Here is a 19,874-nt window from a genome sequence, read left to right as displayed (position 1 = left end):
CTGCACTGCTTTCAGTAGATGATTTCTGTATCAAATCTGACATTTTATGGAAGTGCGAGTCTTTCTCCCAGCCATGGTGTGAGATGGATTTCTGGCAAGCATTCTGTGTTCTTTCATTTCTAATGGATCCTTAGCCCTCTGGGTGCCCGTTTTTAAAAAATGCTAGAAGACAAGAACCTTCCACACTTTTAAGCCATCTTGATAGTTGTAAATTAAAACACAAAACGTGCCTTTGGTTACATATTTCATTTTTTAAATTAAAGGTTCCACACCCCACACCTGTACATTCTCTCACTCTTTTGGCTTCTGGGTCAATTCTACATCCTTTTCTGAATAGCATCGGTTCTTGCTGCAATATTAATACAAGTTCTCTGTTTTAATGCAGAATGCCCAGTGTTGGCTCTAGTTGTGTTGATTTCCTTAGCTCTCAAGAATCATTTCTTATAAGCCTGTCTCTGTGGCTGGGCCTTATGCAGTGCTCTCTGCCGAAACAGAAGCCCCTAGCAAGTGAAAAGGCTGACCGCCAAACCCTAGTTGTGCTGCTCCTTTCCGGATATGGCCTCTCAAATCAGAGAGGAAAGATGAACTTCCTTGGAAAGGGTTCTGCAGTTGACAAGAGAGATTCTCCAGAGGTTCATGTTTGAACCCAGATCTAGGGTTTTATCATAGGGCTTCTAATTTAAGCCAGTTTGACACCAACTTGCCAAAGAGTCTAAGACTGCATGGACAGAACGCACTGAATAAACGGAACTTGTTTCCCCAGAGCTCCCTGCCCTGTTCAGCCCAACCTCCTCCTCTCTCTCCCTGCTCTGGGAGTAACACACCTCTCTGATACAGTGTTGAATCTAAACAGGCTCATCTGCACCTAGCTCCCATCGGAGTGTGCTTTCCTGAGCTGCCTCTGAACCCCGGCAGAGAATTCACTCCCAAAGCCACAGGCTGTCGTTTGGCTGAGTGAGCTTTCCTCCATGGTCACCACCACAGCAGCCTGGAGCCACCCAAAGAGTTGGGCAGCCTATCACAGGCAGTTTCTGAAGGAGAGCTCCGGAGTCAGAAGCCCAACACGTCTGCTCCTCTACCACCACATGCCTCACATGCAAAATATTTACACTTCTTTCCAGAAACTCACATGCGCAAGTTCAACCAACCCCTGGCAGATCTAGTTGTTGGCATTATAGGGGCATCTTTTCACTAGGGTGATTGGTTCTTGAACACCTTTGCAAAGGCATTGATGCAACATGGATCTGTCTTCAGCATCTGAGATGCAGCTCTACACAAAGGATTTACTTTCCAGGTCTATTTGAGATATTTATTATAGCCAATGAGAAACCAATCCCACATTTACATGGATTTAGGCTCCCCTATCTCTCTTTCATAGAGTGGCAGGGTAGGGATGAAATACACTGTCTTGTCTGAAGTATGAAGAGCATATATTCTTTAGATTGCTCTTCAAAACCACATTCCTACGGATCAGCTGCTAGCATTTGCAGGCCCACTGCATCAGCAACACACTCTTTTGAAGGATTACAATTGGATTTTCCTCATCTTGGCATGCAACACTTGTTTGTGAGCACTGGGACCAAAAGGTCAAGAGCATACAGCTGCACCAACAACAGGGAATGGGCAGGCGCTCCAGAAGCACCAGTGGGAGCAGAGTGAAGCGATAGAGTTCTCTATGCAACATTAAATTAAACCTGTACCTCTCCATTGTTCCACTGAGAGAGGCTGCTGATTTGTTCATGAAAATATATTGCTTAATATTGGGGTAGTTATATTACTTGGACAATTGAATGTCACCCAAAGTGCCTTTTACCCAAGTTTCTCTTTTTTTAAACAAACAAACATTGGATTCTTCCTGTCAATCACAAAGTTTTAGAAATTTCTCACACACAAAAAACACCAGTGGAAAAAACCCAGGAAAGGTTTTATGAAATGAAACCAAAGCACGTGTATTATTTGAATATAAACCTTCAGCTATTGTCCAAAAAACACCCTTCCAATTTTATAATTCAACAAAATGTAAGAACATAATCATTGAGTCTGTCCCTAGTCTACTAGGTAGGCCCACAACAATTTTGCAGCTTTCCGGAGAAGCCAATACATTTCCCCCAAATTGTTTGCTTTTCCAGCACTTAGCCTATTACACTTATGACCAAACCAGTCCCAGAGGATTAAACAGACATTCAATTGATGCTGATCTGATTCAGGTCCTTTAAAAGCTGACTGTTCTGTCATCTGTGATTTTGCTTCTACAGTTTTTTCTACCATTTTGATGCAATGAACTATGGAGCAAATCCTCCTTCACAAACAGATTTGGGGTAGAAATCTGGCTCTTCAACTTAAAATGCTACAAGGAACGAACTCCGGATCATACTCCAACCAGCATGATTCGAGCACTTCTTCCTGTCCTGGGCTCCACCTATGCCCTTATGTTTGAGATCTGTCTATTGCTTAGCCAGCATGACTGATTCTGTAGCTTCTCTGAATCATTTTAAAATCTGGTCCTTGTGTGGTTGCAGTTCTTTGTTAAGTTAGGTCAAACCAAATTTCCCTGGATACCATGCCAGTACTGTCAGCTACCTGTCTGTCAAGTCCTTTCAAAACCATCCTCAATTGCATTTGTAAGTTTAGTGCCTCTTTATAGAGCCCTTGTGGTGCAGAAGCCAAGCTGTATTTTGATCAAAATTCTCATTTTCAAGTTCCAACACTTTTAGGAGTTGGATGCACATATAGAGATACAATCTTCCTGATTGTTCCACTACTATTGCATCCATCCTCCTTTTTCAACCAACCAAGAGGATGATGGTGGCTGTGGAAGAAGTTTTGAACCACAACATGCACTAGAACTGTGGTGGGCCTTACTTCTTTCTCAGTGAGGTATAAGCACTGTGCTGAATGCCCACACTTACATAAGAAGTTTAGGATGACTGCATCTCTGAAAATTCTCATATTTTTATGCTCAGTCCAAGCAAATGGCTAAGATTTCTCTCCCATATTTCACCCCCTTCTTTCTTGGATGGCACCTTCACCCACATGGACACAATATTCTTTGTTTTTTTCTTTGCGGCTGTAAATACCTATTGACTGGTTGCTTGAGACTCTTGATTGAGCCATCAGCATGTTGCTTAGAAGAAGTAAATGGCTGGGAAGATGCAATAGTAGCTGACGGAGGTTTTTTTATTGATTATCTTGGTCTCTTGGCCAGAGGTTCAGATGGTCTGTGATAGAGACCTATTAAATCTCCTCTTATTTTCAGTATTATAAATTCCAAGAGATCTCAGTGGGGCTCTCGACTTCTTTAAATTGTGTAGAGAAGCATCTGTGAAATCCACAAGGAGCTTACAACCGTCAAAGGGGAGGTCTTCAATGGCACTCTGAACCTCTCTCGGAAAGCCCAACATCTGCAGCCAAGACACTGTTCTCATGACCACTGCAGTGGATATAGACCATTCTGCAGTGTCTGCCACATCTAAGGAGGCCTGGAGCAATGTCTTTGCTAGAAGCTGACCCTCTTAAATAGTGCCTTGAAACTGGTCATGATGTTCCTCTGGCACATGCTCAATGAAGGAATTCAATTTGTTAGAATTGAAGTAAAGTGCTCATGTTGTGCACCACTGAAGGTGATTTTGTTATTGGCATAAAGGAAGCATCCTGCCTTCTTATCAAGTTAAAGTATACGCATTTCAGGTTGTTTTTAATGCACAATCATCAATTGCTCTATGCTATTTATTGGCTGTCAGAAAAGGAGAAATTGCTTCTGAACGGAACCAATAGTGAAGAGCTGCTGGAAGGCCTGGGACAGAGACTTAAATGATCACTGCATCTATCTTTTGGTGACAGCATCAAAAAAGTCTCACTTCCAGGATCATACTCATCAGCGTTCTTCTCTTACACTTCAATAAGACATAGTTTCATTCAATGGTACATTTGCTCTTGAAGAGTCTGAAGAAACTGATTTTCTAAATGGTTAGAGATGAGCACAAATTCTTGACAATGTTAATATTTTGCTTTAGAAGAATAATCTGTTTTCATTATTTCAATTCATTCAATTGATTGTTTCCTTACCACCTCTTTCAACATTATACATCTTAAGTTGGATATATACCAAGTATCAGTGCGTGAAATCAGTAAATTCTAATCACTGCATTCATAGTATTGACCAGCAGTTTTCACACCTGTTATAGCTGAAATGAGAAACAGCCCCCTACTGCACACTACACACAAGGTTGGTAAAGCTGAAAAATAGCATAATCTAGCCAGATTTTATATAAAGCCAGGTTATCAGATGCTCTGCCAACCTTCCAGAAGTTCCTAAATTTAGGCCACATCTAGACTATGGGCACTACAGTGGCACAACTATGGCACTGTAGCTGTGCCACTGTAATGCCACAGTGTATGTGCTTCCTACAGTGATGGAAGGGGTTTCTGCGTTGCTATGGGAACTCCACCCCCACAAGGATTGGTAGCTAGGTCAACAGAGGCAGTTTTCCATTGATCTACTTGTCTCTACACCTGGGGATAGGTGTGCATAGCTGTGGTGCTCAGGGGTGCAGATTTTTCACACCTCTGAGTGCTGTATCTATGTTGACCTAACTTGAAAGTCAAGGCCAGTTCTTAGTAAACCAAGTCCCTGAACAGTTTACATCTCCATCCACTAACCTCTCCACCATCCAGTGACAGTCAGTACCACCCACTAGCCACACCCTTCTTAATCACCAATGACTCTGCCCATTCCCTTTCCCCCACTAATCTTCAATTCCACAATTTCTACCTGTTTCCCACAGGTATAAAAAGAACCAAAAACGCTTCTCAGTTCCATTTACATTTTCACAAATAGAGTTTTCACTCACAGATTGAAACTGGAGCTAGATACTTGTCATATGAAAAAAGCTCTGCTGCTCAAGTCCAGGAGTGGGTGTCTCAACTGTTGGACTGGCCCACACTACTGCTGTGGAAAAGCCACCGGTATGAAGGGCCTCTCCCAGTAAGTCCCTCCCCTGACCATGCTGCTGCTGGGTTGAAGAGAGGGATAACGACACAGTTCCTACTGAGAAATAGTGTAAGTTACAGAAATTCAGCTGAGCAGAAATGTGCCTTCTGGCCAGAGGCACAACTCTGGGGTGCCATGTGGCCGTAGCTACTGCAGCACTACAGCAAGGGGGAGCTTTCTCCAGCCCCACAGAACAGCAAGGGGCCTCCTCCTGGGGCGTATTTAAAGCAGGGTCACCTAGACCGCCAAGCTTGGGGAGCAGCAGGCCACGTGTTGGAGGCAAGTATCTGGTCTCAGTTTCAGGAACAATAGCTTGCCACCAAGCTGAGAGGAAAGCGAACACCTTCTTCAGAACTACAGTAACAAGAGACCAGGTGTGCCGTGCCGTCGGTACATGGGAGCTACCATTTTATTACAGGAAGAGGATGCTCACTGTGCACAGGCAGGGGCCCCATTGACTTCGATTAGCCAGACCTTCAGTTCCTCATCTACCATGAAGTCAAAGCCGAAGAGCTGGAAACTCTGGTAGTGAAGGTGTTTGGTGCTGATTGCAGGCTCTATACACATAAGGCAGCTTCTGCAAAAGGAAAAAATGCAGGATCTGACTTAGCAGCCATAAACATTTAAGAGCGGTAATTCTAGATTCCCGGAGCAGAGACACAGCACAGAGATCAGAAGGGCACAGTGCAGTGGGAAAAGCAAATGGAAACAGGGGATCAGGAACAGACTTGTTCCTCATACTATTATTACTTTTTGCTATTGTAAATTTAAAAAAAAAAAAAAAAAAAAATACTAAAAAATTCTGACTCATGCAAAAATATCTCTCCGTTTGCATTAACTAAAGGCCTGATCCAAACCGCATTGAAGCCTTACCACTGACTTTATTGACAGTTGGACCAGGATTGATTGTGGCAGGGACACTTCATAACACCACAGGCTTTAGAAAAAGAAAGAAATGCACAAGAGCACAAAGAAGATTTTAACATAACTCTTTACAAAACCTATCATTTAGCACAACTCTGAAGCAGCTCGACATGTTCCTGTGACACTCAACACATGTTTTCTGTGTTCTCCAATAACACAGAATGGCATAAAGCCAAAATCTGTTCAAAGAGTGATGCACAACAACAGAATACTAATCACGAGCCTGAGAAGTGCTCTCTTGTTATCTGCATTTAGAACAAGAGAACGACTATGGACACTAGACATGCAAGAGTGACCTCCCAGCAACATGGGTATGATCTAATTAACAACCTTTATCCATTATAATAGGATTTCTCTTTCGAGTAGACAGGCAAGATTATTATTCACCACGCAGGGCACTTTGACAAACTATCGAGTGTAGAGAATACAAATGTGTGTGTACGTATACATAAACTCCACACACACACTTGGATTTATTGACTAAAGAATAAACATTGTGCACACAATAAGCAGTCTGGGTTTTCATCAAGGCAAAGCAAAAGCACATTTGGAAGTGTGGTATAAGTCAGTGATGCAGGGGCCCTGGCCAGGGGGCTCCAACTAACATCAATGAGGGTGGTATTGTTAAATTGCCATAAATCTAATTGAAGTTTACATGAAGTCTGAAGGAAGCAGGGTCCAGTAAATGCAACGAAACTGGAGCCAATACTGTAAACCCTTACCAACTGAGCAGTCCCAATGACTTCCATTGGGCTGCTCCCCAAGGCTACTCATTTGAGCAAGGATTTGCAGGACCAGGACTAGCTGCATCAGCTGCGGGAGAAGCATGCCTGATGCAATATCACACACTGCTCAAGTGCAACTCTAGAACGATGCCCCCCGTTCAGAAAGAAAGGAGCTATGAGGGGGCCAGTTACAGCTCCCTGACCCACAAGCCACAACTCTCCAGCCCTGCCATTAGAGCTGCCTAGGGACACGCGATCACATGCCAATGAGAACTGGAGGAGCACAGCTATGCTCTACTCACCCCAATGCTGGAGGGAGGGGCAGTTGGCACAGGAGGGGATTATGACAGCTTTGTGCCACTCAGAGCTTCCCCCACCAAGGAAAGTTAGAGCCAGATTCTAGCCCCTTTGTGCCACCTGAGCAGCACAAAGGGGTCAGGATGGGGGATAGTGCCTGTTATCTACCTCATTCCTTTCTACTGTACCTCACTGCTGCAGACCCAGTTCCAGCCAGCTAGTACCCAGAATCAGCAGAGGCTCTCATGGCAGTGGATTGGGGTGGGTCTGGTGTATAAAAGGGGAGAGTGCAAGAGATATGCACAGCTCCGACCAAGATTTCAGCTCCCTGGGATTCCCATGTGCAGCAATGTGGAAGGACAGCACGTAGACAAGTTGGGAGATCCAGCTCTGTGCATCTCTCCCCATGGGAGGGAACAAATGCAGAAAGCACTGCAGACCCCGCTCCAGCTGCTGGCCTACAGACTTGCACCTCAGTGCCAAGTCATCCTGAATCCAACCCAAGCGTAACACACGGCTTCACACATCAGTCTGAGAGCAGTGAAACAGAGTGACAGGTGAACCAGCCCACAGAAATGCAGCCGTTTGAAAGAGCTCTGCTGATTATCCGCTTGAGCAGGTGTCCAGAAATGTCAGCTCACGATGGAATGTCAAGCCGTGGTTCAGCAGCTGTAGGACAGGAACCAACTTGTTGCAACAGGAAACCATACCAAGAGGAATGTCTTGAAATAGCTCCTATCATTTCTGAGGGAATGGGTTTAAATAGGATGTTCTAATGAGCCTGCATCCTTATTCCTAGGCACATTACTGGAGCATTCTAAATAGTGAAATATCTTAGATTACAAAATCAATATAAAAGCCTGAGATCACAGTACAGCCTTCTGCTTCCAGTTGGAATGACTTTCCTTCCCGGCTATGACATCATCCCAATCCTTCCATTGTATCCTTGTTCCTCTGAGAACACACAGGCTTAGGAACTAGGTCTATTCAGCCCAGGACCAGCTTTTCCAGAGAAAGGGGCAAGAAACCATATCTTGAGCAAATTATGGAATAACCCGGGAACAGCAATGATATTACCAGGGGAATCCACCAATAAGCCAATATTACATCAATTTAAAAAAACTAGTCAAAAGGACACTCAGTTTGTAATGTGAAACCCTTAAAAGTTAGGAAATGCCAATATTAAGGTTGCCCATGCAACCCTCATTCAGCCCTCCTGTGCATATGATCAGGAACAGTCAATATGGATTCACCAAGGGCAAGTCATGCCTGACCAACCGGATTACCTTCTATGACGAGATAACTGGCTCTGTGGATATGGGGAAAGCGGTTGACATGATGTACCTTGATATTAGCAAAGCTTTTGATACGGTCTCCCACAGTATTCTTCCCAGCAAATTAAAAAAATATGGATTGGATGAATGGACTATAAGGGGGATAGAAAGCTAACTTGATCGTCGGGCTCTACAGGTAGAGATCAACGGCTCGATGTCTAGTTGGCAGCCGGTATCAAGCGGAGCGCCCCAGGGGTCGGTCGTGGGGCCGGTTTTGTTCAACATCTTCATTAATGATCTGGATGATGGGATGGATTGCACCCTCAGCAAGTTCGCGGATGACACTAAGCTGTGGGTAGAGGTAGATACGCTGGAGGGTAGGGATAGGGTCCAGAGTGACCTAGACAAATTGGAGGATTGGTCTAAAAGAAATCTGATGAGGTTCAACAAGGACAAGTGCAGAGTCCTGCACTTAGGAAGGAAGAATCCCATGCACTGCTACAGACTGGGGACTGACTGGCTAAGGGCAGTTCTGCAGAAAAGGACCTGGGGATTACAGTGGATGAGAAGCTGGATATGAGTCAGCAGTGTGCCCTTGTTGCCAAGAAGGCTAACAGCATATTGGGCTGCATTAGTAGGAGCATTACCAGCAAATCGAGGGAAGTGATTATTCCCCTCTATTCGGCACTGGTGAGGCCACATCTCAAGTATTGCGTCCAGTTTTGGGCCCCCCATTACAGAAAGGATATGGAGGGAGAGAGTCCAGTGGAGGGCAATGAAAATGATCAGGGGCTGGGGCACATGACTTATGAGGAGAGGCTGAGGGATCTGGACTTATTTAGTCTGCAGAAGAGAAGAGGGAGGGGGGATTTGATAGCAGCCTTCAACTACCTGAAGGGGGGTTCCAAAGAGGATGGAGCTCAGCTGTTCTCAGTGGTGGCAGGTGACAGAACAAGGAGCAATGGTCTCAAGTTGCAGTGTGGGAGGTCTAGGTTGGATATTAGGAAACACTATTTCACTAGGAGGGTGGTGAAGCACTGGAATGGGTTCCCTAGAGCAGTGGTCTCCAAAGCAGGGGTGCGCAAGAGGATCCTTAGGAGTGCGTGGCAGGAGGAGCACTTTTTTTGTTTGTTTTGTTTTTGCTTCGTCCAAGCAGTTTTTTTCCCCTTCTTTTTGCTTCAGCAGTTCGGGTGGGAGTCCAAGCGGCTTTTTTTTTTTTTTTTGCTTTGGCAAAAATGGTACAGCCGGCGTGGCAGGGGGTGCGTGCTCAAAATTTTTTTTACTGATAGGGGTGCACAATCAAAAAAGTTTGGAGACCACTGGCCTAGAGAGGTGGTGGAATCTCCATCCTTACAGGTTTTTAAGGTCAGGCTTGACAAAGCCCTGGCTGGAATGATTTAGTTGGGGATTGGTCCTGCTTTGAGCAGGGGGTTCGACTAGATGACTTCCTGAGGTCTCTTCCAACCCTAATCTTCTAGGATTCTACAAGACAGTCTGTAATTAACATGATCACATTTTCCCCACTGGATCCTGCTTCATTCAGTACACAGGATGGAGCACTGAGTAAATGAAGCAACTCTTTGTTAGTTCTTTGTATCACCTCCACCCGTAGCTCCTGATGTCTGTGAGTTGTGAATGCTCAGCACCTCTGAAAATCGGGCCCCACTTGTCTCATGCATGCACCTAATCAGTAAGGCACCTGAAATTAGTGGAAACTTTGGTGAATTCTGGCTTACCCAGCTCTGTAAATATATGTACATATCTGAATAAGCTGAACAAGAAACAAAAAATAGCTCCATTCACCTTGTGGAAATTCCCTAGACTATACAAGCCCATAGGGTCAATTTCCTGCTTTGCCCCACACTTCCTATGTGACCTTGGGCAAGTCACTTAACCTCTCTGAGCCTCAGTTCCTTGTCTGTAACATGGGGATAATGATCCTTTTGTCTGTCTCATCTATTTAGACTGAGCTCTTTGGGGCAGGGTCTGTCCCTTACTGTGTGTATGTACAGTCCCTACCACAATGGGTCCTCAGTTCTGGTTGGTGTCTCTGGGTATTATTGTAACACAAATAATGATCAACAAGTTACCTTATTATTTGTTTGATCTGCAATAACAGGCTACTTTCCAGTGTAATGTTCAAAGAACTCATCAGATACTGATTGAACTCCTCAAAGAACATTTCGTTCCCTTCTTCATACTTCCCATAGTTTTTAGAATATTCCTTCTGTATGCAGTGATTGGTCAAATGGCAGGTTTTGTCTTGGAAATTAGCACTATTGTATGGTTCTGAAGAGGTCCGCAGAACGCCTTCTCTGTAGAGGTAGATATTATATTGGTGGTCCACTAGAACCCAGCTTCTGAAAATTAGAAGAACACTAAATAGGGTTTGGAGTTTTTTTTAAGCCAGAATATGCACATAATCAGATTTATTAACAACACTTCACTCACCCCAATGCATTTTCTCTAATCTTTTTGAATAAGAATTGACAGGCAATCTAAGTATCAATAGAAAACGTTACCTAATATCAAACTTGCGATGGCCTGGCTCTAACAGCATAGGCTTTTCAAGGTATTTCTGAATCACATGCACTTGTCCTTGATCATCTATAAAGTTCAGAAGTTCAGTAGCCTCTGAAGAAATAAGAATTCCTTCACCTAACATGAAAAAAAGCAAAGGTAAAATAAAGCAAGTTTCACAGATATGATTAATGGAAATTATTTTTTTAAAGGATTTTGAAGTACACCAAAATATATGTAATGACATATGTTATTGGGTCTCTTAGTGCAGCAGATTTGGCATTATGACCATGCTTGAGAATATGGAGGTAAAAACTTTTCTGGCTAATAAAGACTTTCCTCTAGGTACCCAGAGATGTCTAGGCTTTAAGACAAAGGAAGAGTTTCAGCTATAAGAGTTACAGTTGAAAATAGACATTTAGATCTTGGGACATCTTTGTACTTATGAATCCGGATTGTCTGTGTGGTTGAGTCTTGCTTAAAATTTGTGCATTGTGGCTTCTACTGTTTTTCCTCAGGTTCTGTAACTACCAAACAGAATTCTTCCACGAGACCAATTAACAAAAGCTGTTTATCACGTACTTTTGGTGTTTCAGAGAACTTTTCTCAGACGCAATATACCATTCCAATTTACAGTAAAGACTGATTAAGACATCTCTATGGAGCAGAGAGATGGGAACTTCAACTCCACAACACACTGATCGGGGAAACCTCCAATACACAAAACCTCCCACAAAAATAACAGGAACACATCATCATCATGTAGTTAGAGACATCAGGCCTGACGTGACCTCCAGGGTAACCTGGTCTGACCTCCAGGCTTTGTGTGCTGAATCCAGTTAATTTTTTCATATACTTGGCAATTATTCCATTGCCTGACTGGTCTCCCCGTCCCGAATTATTTTCCTATCATCTAGAATGCCTATCCTGCACACCTGAATACCTTTACTCAGATGTAGTCACACTGAGTGCAGGAGCGCTACCTGCATGGGTTAGGTTATGCATGTAAACGTCTGCGGGACAGGCCTCTTCCCTTCCCCCCTTAAAACATTACTTCTCATCTTATGTAACCCTGTAACCCTAAAAATAAATCTTCTTTGGCTTTTTATAGATATTTAGGTCTCTTTTTCATCTTATCCAGTCTCCTCTTATAGGATATGCCCTCTAACACTTTAAATCATTTTGACAGTTCCTTTTAGACACTCTACTGCTTAATCAGCGTCATTTCTTGAGGCAAATTGTGGTCTAAGACTGAACAAAGAGGAATCATCATGCTCTTGACACCCATCTTTAATGTATCAAGTCTCTTTCCATAGTGGGGCTGTATAACTGGTTTTCTCCCAGTTCTATTTTGGCTCAGTATTTGCCCCCAGTGAAGTACCATGAATCTGTCTAGGACGGTAATTATACAGTCCCCTACACTGTACCATCTGGGTGCATATCACACATCAATGAATTTAACCTCCTAACACCTGTGAGGTAGACGATAATCTCTGTTTTACAGATGGGAAACTGAAGCAAGGAGGGAATACATGGCTTGCCCAAGTCACATGCAGAGTCTATGGAAGTTCCAGGAACTGAAACCCAGATCTTAGTCCCACTTGAGTGTTTTAACTAAGCAACTCTCTTTCCTCTTTTGGTTTATGTCTCATCTGAAAGATGGCACACAAACAGCACAATGACACCTTCCACTATACGGGTGACTTTGAATTTAAACATGAAGCAATTCAAGTTGCCTGTATTTTCTATGCGGCTCCTCAGTTTATTGAAGCTATTTCTTCTAGTAAGATTTTTGTTTCAGCTTCTTCTGACAAATATAATTCTACAAACACTCACAGGAGTAACTTTACTCATTGCAGCCCCATTTAGTTCAAGGTTAAAGTCAATACTAATACTTCGGATGATATATGCATCCGAAGAAGTGGGCTGTAGCCCATGAAAGCTTATGCTCTAATAAATTTGTTAGTCTCTAAGGTGCCACAAGTACTCCTGTTCTTTTTGAGTCAATACTAAATCATCAAGAATGCAAAAAGAAATGGTTTTAAAAAAGGATAAGCCTAATATTAATATTTTCCCTGGTATGAAAGTCCCCCATTGAGAAAGTTCAAATCTATCTTCAAATTCCCTCCAATTTACAGTTGAAGTTGGCAATTATCCCTTCCTCCATATAATTTCAATACAAACATCCACTTGCAGTGGCGGAGTATTAGAAACAGAACAGTCTTTCCAGAATTTGGCATTACTGGGAAGTGACACTCACAGTTATAGTCACCTAACACTCCCCAGAGAACCCCTGATTCTTGGTTGTTTTAAGCTTTGCCAAACTTTAACTCTTCCAGCTGAAATCTTCTCTGTTTTGGTCTCTGTCTCGCATTGAATTTTTGAAAAATCTGAGCACAGGGCAGCCAATTCCAAGGAGGAGGCTAGGGGAAAACAGGTAGTTTTGCCAGTGCTTACAAAAATTCCAGACTACTATTTTCAACAGCTCTAACAGCTCCATGATTTGGAGCAGAAGTTTGAAGATTCAGTGGAAGGGGTAGGCTTGCAGTCAGGGAGGTTCCTTTTGCTTTCCCTCATGAAAATCCCCCCAGTTCTAGCTTTTAAAGTCCCCATTAGCACATCCACAGTAGGATTTTTTCTATACTTGTTTCACCTATTTCCCAAATATACTGAGCAAACTCCCAGGCTCTGCCAAACTTCCTGTGTTTGTAAGCCTTCCTCCACCAAAAATACCCTTGCATCTGGGGAAAAGTGTATTGGGCTGAAAACCAGGAGACCATGAGTTCAAGACTCACCTCTTCCAGTGACTGGTGTTTACGTCTGTGCAATGCACAATGCTTACTATTGAGCCAGGCTGCATTATGCCTATGCCAGGAGGCAGAGAAATATCATTCCCCTCATTTTACAGATACAGTAAGAACGTAAGAACGGCCACACTGGGTCAGACCAAAGGTCCATCCAGCCCAGCATCCCATCTGCCGACAGTGGCCAATGCCAGGTGCCCCAGAGGGAGTGAAACTAACAGGAATGATCAAGTGATCTCTCTCCTGCCAACAGAGGTTGCACGCGGTCACTTCTAGCAGAACTGGGATTTCTTCAATATGGTAGATGAGAGTCTTACCTCCACCGCTTTTCAGAATGAATTTGCTGAATCTATGTGCTTGGTTCGGTTGTCTGATCCACTGCTCTAACCACCAGTCAATGCTTCTTTCCCAGAGCCAGGAACAGACCCTAAGAATCCCGATCCACAGCATTTCATTGCTTTTTAGCAAATCGCTGTGCAGTTTACTTATGTTATAAACCTCTCAGGGCAAGGAATGACTTTTTGTTATAGGTTTGTACCTTACCTCGCACTGGGATCCTTAAACACTACAGCAATACCAATTATAAATAATCACCACCACCCACTAGTAGCAATGTGTTATCACATCCCCACCTAGTGGCTGGTTCAAACAGAGTAACAGCCTACTATTGGTACCAGTTACTCTCTTAGCTCAAAGGGCAGAGATATGTGCTGAGGTCCTAGATTCAAATTTAGCCTTTGGAGAGAGTGGAGAGGAGCAATACGATTGTACATAATGGAACTTTTGTTTTTTCATTTTTCTTTTTTTTAAAAGATCAATGAAATTCCATGCAAAATAACCATATTAAAATAAGAGTAATGTTGCTAAGTCAAGCACTGAAAAGTTAGAAAATGCCAGATTTACGACTGCCTGTGTAATCTTAATTTGGTCCCCTGGTCCATATGCATTATGATACAGTCTTTAATTACATGATCCCATGCTATTCCCCCCACAGGACTCCTGCTCCACTCCGTGCACAGGATGGATGCTGAATGAGGCAGGTGGTTAGCTGAACTTGTCACCTGCATTGGGGCTGAGCCAGGTGTGGATTAAGCAGGACAGAAGTTAGGCTCCTTGGGATCCCTTTGACTGTCCATATCCATTGTTCTTGAAAAAAAATCCCAAATGTTTGCCCTAAATCTAAGATTTTCTGGTTTTGTTTGGGTTTTTAAAACAGCAATTTTCCTTTTAATAACAGAAGACTGAGGTTTATTAAATTAGTTATTAAATATTACATTCTTCTTATTAATTATTATGTAATGTTAGGAGACTGGGTTTTCCTAAGCATTTAGAGAACTTCCTTTTATTGTATAGAACACTTCTGGGAGAAGATATGAACCATTTTTGAAGATTACAAGAGTGCTCTGTATTCCAATTTAAATTTTCTCCTCTGGGTTCTGCTTCTGTGTGTCAAACACTTACAATTACATTTGTTTCAATAACTGACAAGATGGGGTCATGCCTGAAGCAGGAGATATTTATCATATTTAAGTAAAATGCTTTACAATTTTCCCCACTATAGCTACTCCCCAGATACAGGAGACACTTTAGTTATTGCTTAAATCAGAGTTTTAAAATCAGCTAGTGAGACTATAGGAGTACTTTTTGCTACAAAGATTAGATGGGAAGAAACATGTCCTTTTTTTTTTCATTTTGATGAAACCAAGCCTTCTCCTCTTAGGTCATGTCTGAGGAATATGAATGACAGGACAGAGTGATAGAGGAACAGATGGTGTAAATGACAATCTTCTGGAAGAATGCATCCACACTGATTTTTAGCGAGATGGTTTGATATACTTTGGAAGCTCACTGTTCATTAATATGAATATATTTTACAGCCACCTTGCGCTGGAATGTATACAGTTTTAAAGTTTCCTTGTAGCATTACTTGGTAGCTTTTTTCCTAACACTGGATCAAAAGTAATTTGAGATCTTGTACGTGACAAATTATGATTTTCCAGAGTAATTACTTGTCTTTATTAACAGTCATTAATCAATATGATTTTTATTCAAAGTACTGAGATTTTCCTCAGACTTGATTTTTGTGACGGGGATTTTTGCAAAACCAAGTGGCTGGCTATTGTGGGTGGCTGAAAGGCCTCTGGGCTGGACCCAGGCTGCCATGAGTTGGCATAACTGCATTGTTTGACGGCATTACACTGACTGACATCAGCTGACAGTCTGGCCAGCTCTGTAACCAAGATGAGCGGGCCCCCTAGGGAGCCACAAGGGCTGCCCTCCGAACACAAGCAGTAGTGACTTTGAGGGGGAGGACTTGGGTTTCATGTCTCCTACTCCAGCACGTGCACATGTAGGAGAGCATCCACGTCCCTCTTCTCTGCCTCTCCTGCCCGTGGTTTCGGTCTCTGTTCTCTGTCCTTTCCTTGTTTCTGTTCTTGCCTCCCTTTGGTCTGGTCTCCAGCATCCCCTATTGCCAGCCATGAGCACCCAGACATCATGAGCTGGTGGGGAGAGCTGCCTGCCAGTGTCTGAGCTTTGCAGGGAACTCCCTGTGCGCGCATGTTTCAGATTCAAAGTTCAGCCAGGAATGCAGGTGCCTCCCCAGTGGCTGCTTGGAGGGCAATCCCCCTGTCCCATTATCCTCCCAAATCCTCTGGAACGGGAAGCTACCAGTCGATTCCTCTCCTTCCACCTTCCATATCACTGGCCTGAGAGACAGCAGTACAACAGACCCTATCACTATCCTGCCTCCCTTCCGGTTCCACTCATATTCTCCCCATCTCCTGTCCTCCACCTGCCCCTATGATCATCTGTCCTCTCCGTAACCATTATCTTCCCTGCCACTCATATTTCCCGGCACCCCTCCTACTCCCACGCTCTTCCCCCACCCCCACTACTCTCCTCATGCCCCCCACATTCCCTCATCCCTGCTCAGGCTCTCTGCCCATACCCCACATTACACTGGCTTTGTTACAGGACACACCTCTTGTGCCTTGTCTCTTGCTGGGGTCTTTCCCACACAAAGGGCTCTGCCGGGGAGCAGTACTGGGTGTTTATGGCATCAGAGTGGTCATTGCTGGTCATTTATTCACCCCCCCAAATATCAGACAGAATGTGAAGGTTTGTACTTTTAACCCGTGCTGACGGTTCCCTAGGAGCAGAGAGGAGACCATAAAATGCCCCAGCCGGTGCAGAGAACAGAGTTTTTTGTGGTACTTATGTAAAGGCCCGCAGTGCGGAGCACACACTGCTGTTAAACAGGCATATTGCAACCCTGGCTAGACACGATGCAGGGAAAAGAAGCATCCGTCTATTTTTTTTAAATAACAAAAATCAAACAACAAGAACAGAAAAGAGTTGGAGCATCTCAGTAGGAAACAAACCTTTGGCACCGGCCGAGGATTTGGCTATCCACACGTTCCCCTCCCCACTCTCCTTTCTCTTGTTGTAGGAGGCCAGGAACACTTCCCTTTCATCCGTCCTGGAGTTGTTTATAAGATGGCGAATTCCATTCTGCGCTGGAGCCACTGGAGTCTTTAGGTTAGTTGGATAAATCATATATGATTCTGGGAACCATGTGCAGGATTCTGATAACTCAGGGCTCGTCTTGATTAGCCTAGTTGAAGAAGATAAACCAGCCCATTAGCCTTGCTAATCCTAGAGCTCCCAAAATAATTTATACTTATTAAATGCAGGTTATCATTAATATGAGCCTTTTTCCTGGTAGCGAATATGGTTAATGCATATTCAACAATAATAATACTGTACTGTATATATTTCTATTCACTTGCTGAAAATAGTCCTCTCTTTAAAGCTGCTAGAAGAAAAAGTAGGACAAAATATTTTTCAAAAGCCAGCAAATATTGTAATACTATAAGACTGAGATTTGTGTAAATTCCTCTCTCCTAAAGATGTTTTTGTGCACTCATCTTTCTAAATAAACATTGTTACAAATCATTGATCTAGATCTTTCTATTTTGTCTTTAATATATTTGCCTTTTATCATGAACTGGAGTCAAATATTCTTAAATAATAAATGGCTCCATATAGCTAGATATTGCACATTATCCGCACAAATCTTTCTGAGAAACCAACCAAGAGTTTTCATTGAGAATCTTGTGTCCTAACACAGACGCCCCTGCAAAAATTGCTGTGCAATGGAACTTGATCAGGAAAGATGAGGTGATCAGAATGGTGAACTAGGCTATTCAGAAAAGTAATTTTCTCCAAACGGGAGCTATATATCCAATCCAAACCCACTGATATTAAAGGGAAATTTCCCATTGACTTTAGTGGGCTTTGGATTTTGTCAAAATGGTTTTATTCAGAGTCACAGGTGATTTTTAAGCAATTAGAAGTGTTGGTGACCCCCGGGATTAAGAGGAAAAGTCAGCTACAGCTTTAGAAAAGACAGGCACTGACCACAAAGCACAAGCTATATAGAAATAATTTTGTGAATCTCAATGAATGGTTTTAAGTAATCTGCTCTCTGGCATTGGGTGATTGTTTACATCGTATCTACATAGAAGGGCCTGGGATTTCTAGAAGGGATTTTTTAAACAAACGTAAGCCATGCAGGCCCAAGGTGCAAACGATTATGATGGGTGGGCTACAGAATGATACTCCACATTATGTAAGTTAATGTAGGCCCTGCAGCCTCTCTCTTATTGTATGACAGTGAAGCCTTAAACAGTTTGAGCAGACCAGGAGCTTTGAAATGAACCTGCTGTAACTGAAGCAGAGTTCAGTCCTATTTTAATAAACCAACTCAATATTCCATCTCTTTAACAAATGGAAGCACAAGCACCACTCCTTGCAGGAGACACTGGCATTGCTGCTGCTGCTGAAACTCTGTCTCGGAGTAGTCTCTTTTGAAAAAAGATGTCTCCTGGCATTCACTTGACCAAAGGATCTGGTTAGCTAGAGGCACATTAGTACTGCAAGTCTCTCTAAAAATGAACAGCAGAAATAGCAGATTGGAAGCAAGTTTTTAAAATACATCTACCGGGAGAGACAGATAATGTTGTAGTGGTTGTTTCTTTAGGTCCAAATTTTAGGAAACATCATCCGCTGCTCTTGCGTTCCCAACTTGACATGCAGCACCATTTGCAAGCGCAAATAATGGAATTACACACACAAATGCTGCTTGGCCATGAAAATCAGGTCCAGTATCTAGAAACTGAAATGCTTTTTGGGCACACAAATGACTGTGAAGAAAAAAAAGCAGATGCAGCTTCTGAAGCTTGCCGAAGGGGCCCTGAACAGCAGGCCTTTAAAGGCAAATTTTGGTGCTTTTTTCAAGCATCTTACAAAACACACTTCATATTTAGTTGCATTAGAAAAAACATTTCTACAAACACACTAAAAGGTTTCAATGGAATCCTTACTTCACTAAGGAAGCTTTGCGACAAAGCTTGTCAGCTCCCCTGTAGTAATTTACCAGCTGCACAAGTCCAGGTTCATGACCTACAAGAGGAAAGGGAGAGTTAAAGAACAAACTTTTCAATTAAAAAAAAAAGGGGGGGGAGGGGGAGAAGAGAACAGATTGCTAAGGAATCCTAGGAAGAAGAGAAAAATTAGACTTCTCTGTTATATAGTACCCCAGACAACCAAGTGATGCTGACATTGGGCCCAGGTTGCATCATGAAGTGCACCTTACTTAGGCTTGACCATTCTAAGTTAGGTTTTACTATCTGTGGTGGTAAGTCATATATGCCTTATATACTTCCATATTCTAGTGCTGGTTGTCACTCGTACGTACTTGGTATTCCACAAATAGGTCTGTTACCTAAATATCTGTAATGAACCAAACCTCCCCCCGCTGTGACCCCACCTTGTCCTTACAATAGAGAGTAGCAATGTGTTATTTGCTTAGAGTGCCTAAAAATCCTTTGTCCCCTGAGGCTCACCAGCTAGACAAGTGTCTGTAAGCATTACCCGCCCCCCTCCTCCCAGGCCCAGATGGCAGGGGTCACCCTTTGAGCATTTGGACTCAAGAAATAATGCATCAGCTCTACCTTGTGTGTCTTGACAATTAAACTCAAATGATTACTTCTAAGAAATGTGCAGAATCTTTCATTTATTGGCTAGGCAACCTTGTTTTAATTTTCTTGGCTAGAAGTAAAGGGGTGACTAACAATGACTCCTCTCCCAGCAGGAGAGCCAGCCTGAGAACTCAGGACAAAGCTGAAATATTGAAAATGCCCAGATTCAGTAGAAGCAAGCCCTTTCCCCATTGCTGCCCTGTCATCAAAAACAACAAGGAGTCTGGTGGCACCTTAAAGACTAACAGATTTATATGGGCATAAGCTTTCGTGAGTAAAAACCTCACTTCTTCGGA

General features: G+C 43.0%; 1 protein-coding gene and 1 long non-coding RNA gene across 2 annotated transcripts in view; one reads left to right on the top strand and one right to left on the bottom strand.

Moving 5' to 3' along the window:
- The window catches only part of TTL (tubulin tyrosine ligase), a 35,592-nt gene that overhangs the window by 9,557 nt on the left and 6,161 nt on the right, over positions 1 to 19,874 (bottom strand). Inside the window, exons 2-6 of the mRNA XM_054021578.1 lie at positions 18,922 to 19,000; positions 16,918 to 17,150; positions 10,733 to 10,868; positions 10,301 to 10,570; positions 5,424 to 5,567 (exon numbers count right to left, since the gene is read on the bottom strand). Of these exons, the coding sequence (XP_053877553.1) occupies positions 5,424 to 5,567; positions 10,301 to 10,570; positions 10,733 to 10,868; positions 16,918 to 17,150; positions 18,922 to 19,000 (862 nt within the window). The remainder of the gene's footprint in view (positions 1 to 5,423; positions 5,568 to 10,300; positions 10,571 to 10,732; positions 10,869 to 16,917; positions 17,151 to 18,921; positions 19,001 to 19,874) is intronic.
- Positions 1 to 19,874, top strand: part of LOC128833601 (uncharacterized) — a 23,238-nt gene extending 3,364 nt beyond the window's left edge. Inside the window, exons 2-3 of the long non-coding RNA XR_008444290.1 lie at positions 16,986 to 17,074; positions 19,692 to 19,874. This is a non-coding gene — a long non-coding RNA (uncharacterized LOC128833601). The remainder of the gene's footprint in view (positions 1 to 16,985; positions 17,075 to 19,691) is intronic.

The sequence above is a fragment of the Malaclemys terrapin genome, chromosome 3 (assembly GCF_027887155.1).
Source record: "Malaclemys terrapin pileata isolate rMalTer1 chromosome 3, rMalTer1.hap1, whole genome shotgun sequence".
Lineage (NCBI taxonomy): Eukaryota > Metazoa > Chordata > Testudines > Emydidae > Malaclemys > Malaclemys terrapin.
This window is presented reverse-complemented; position numbering and strand designations above follow the sequence as displayed.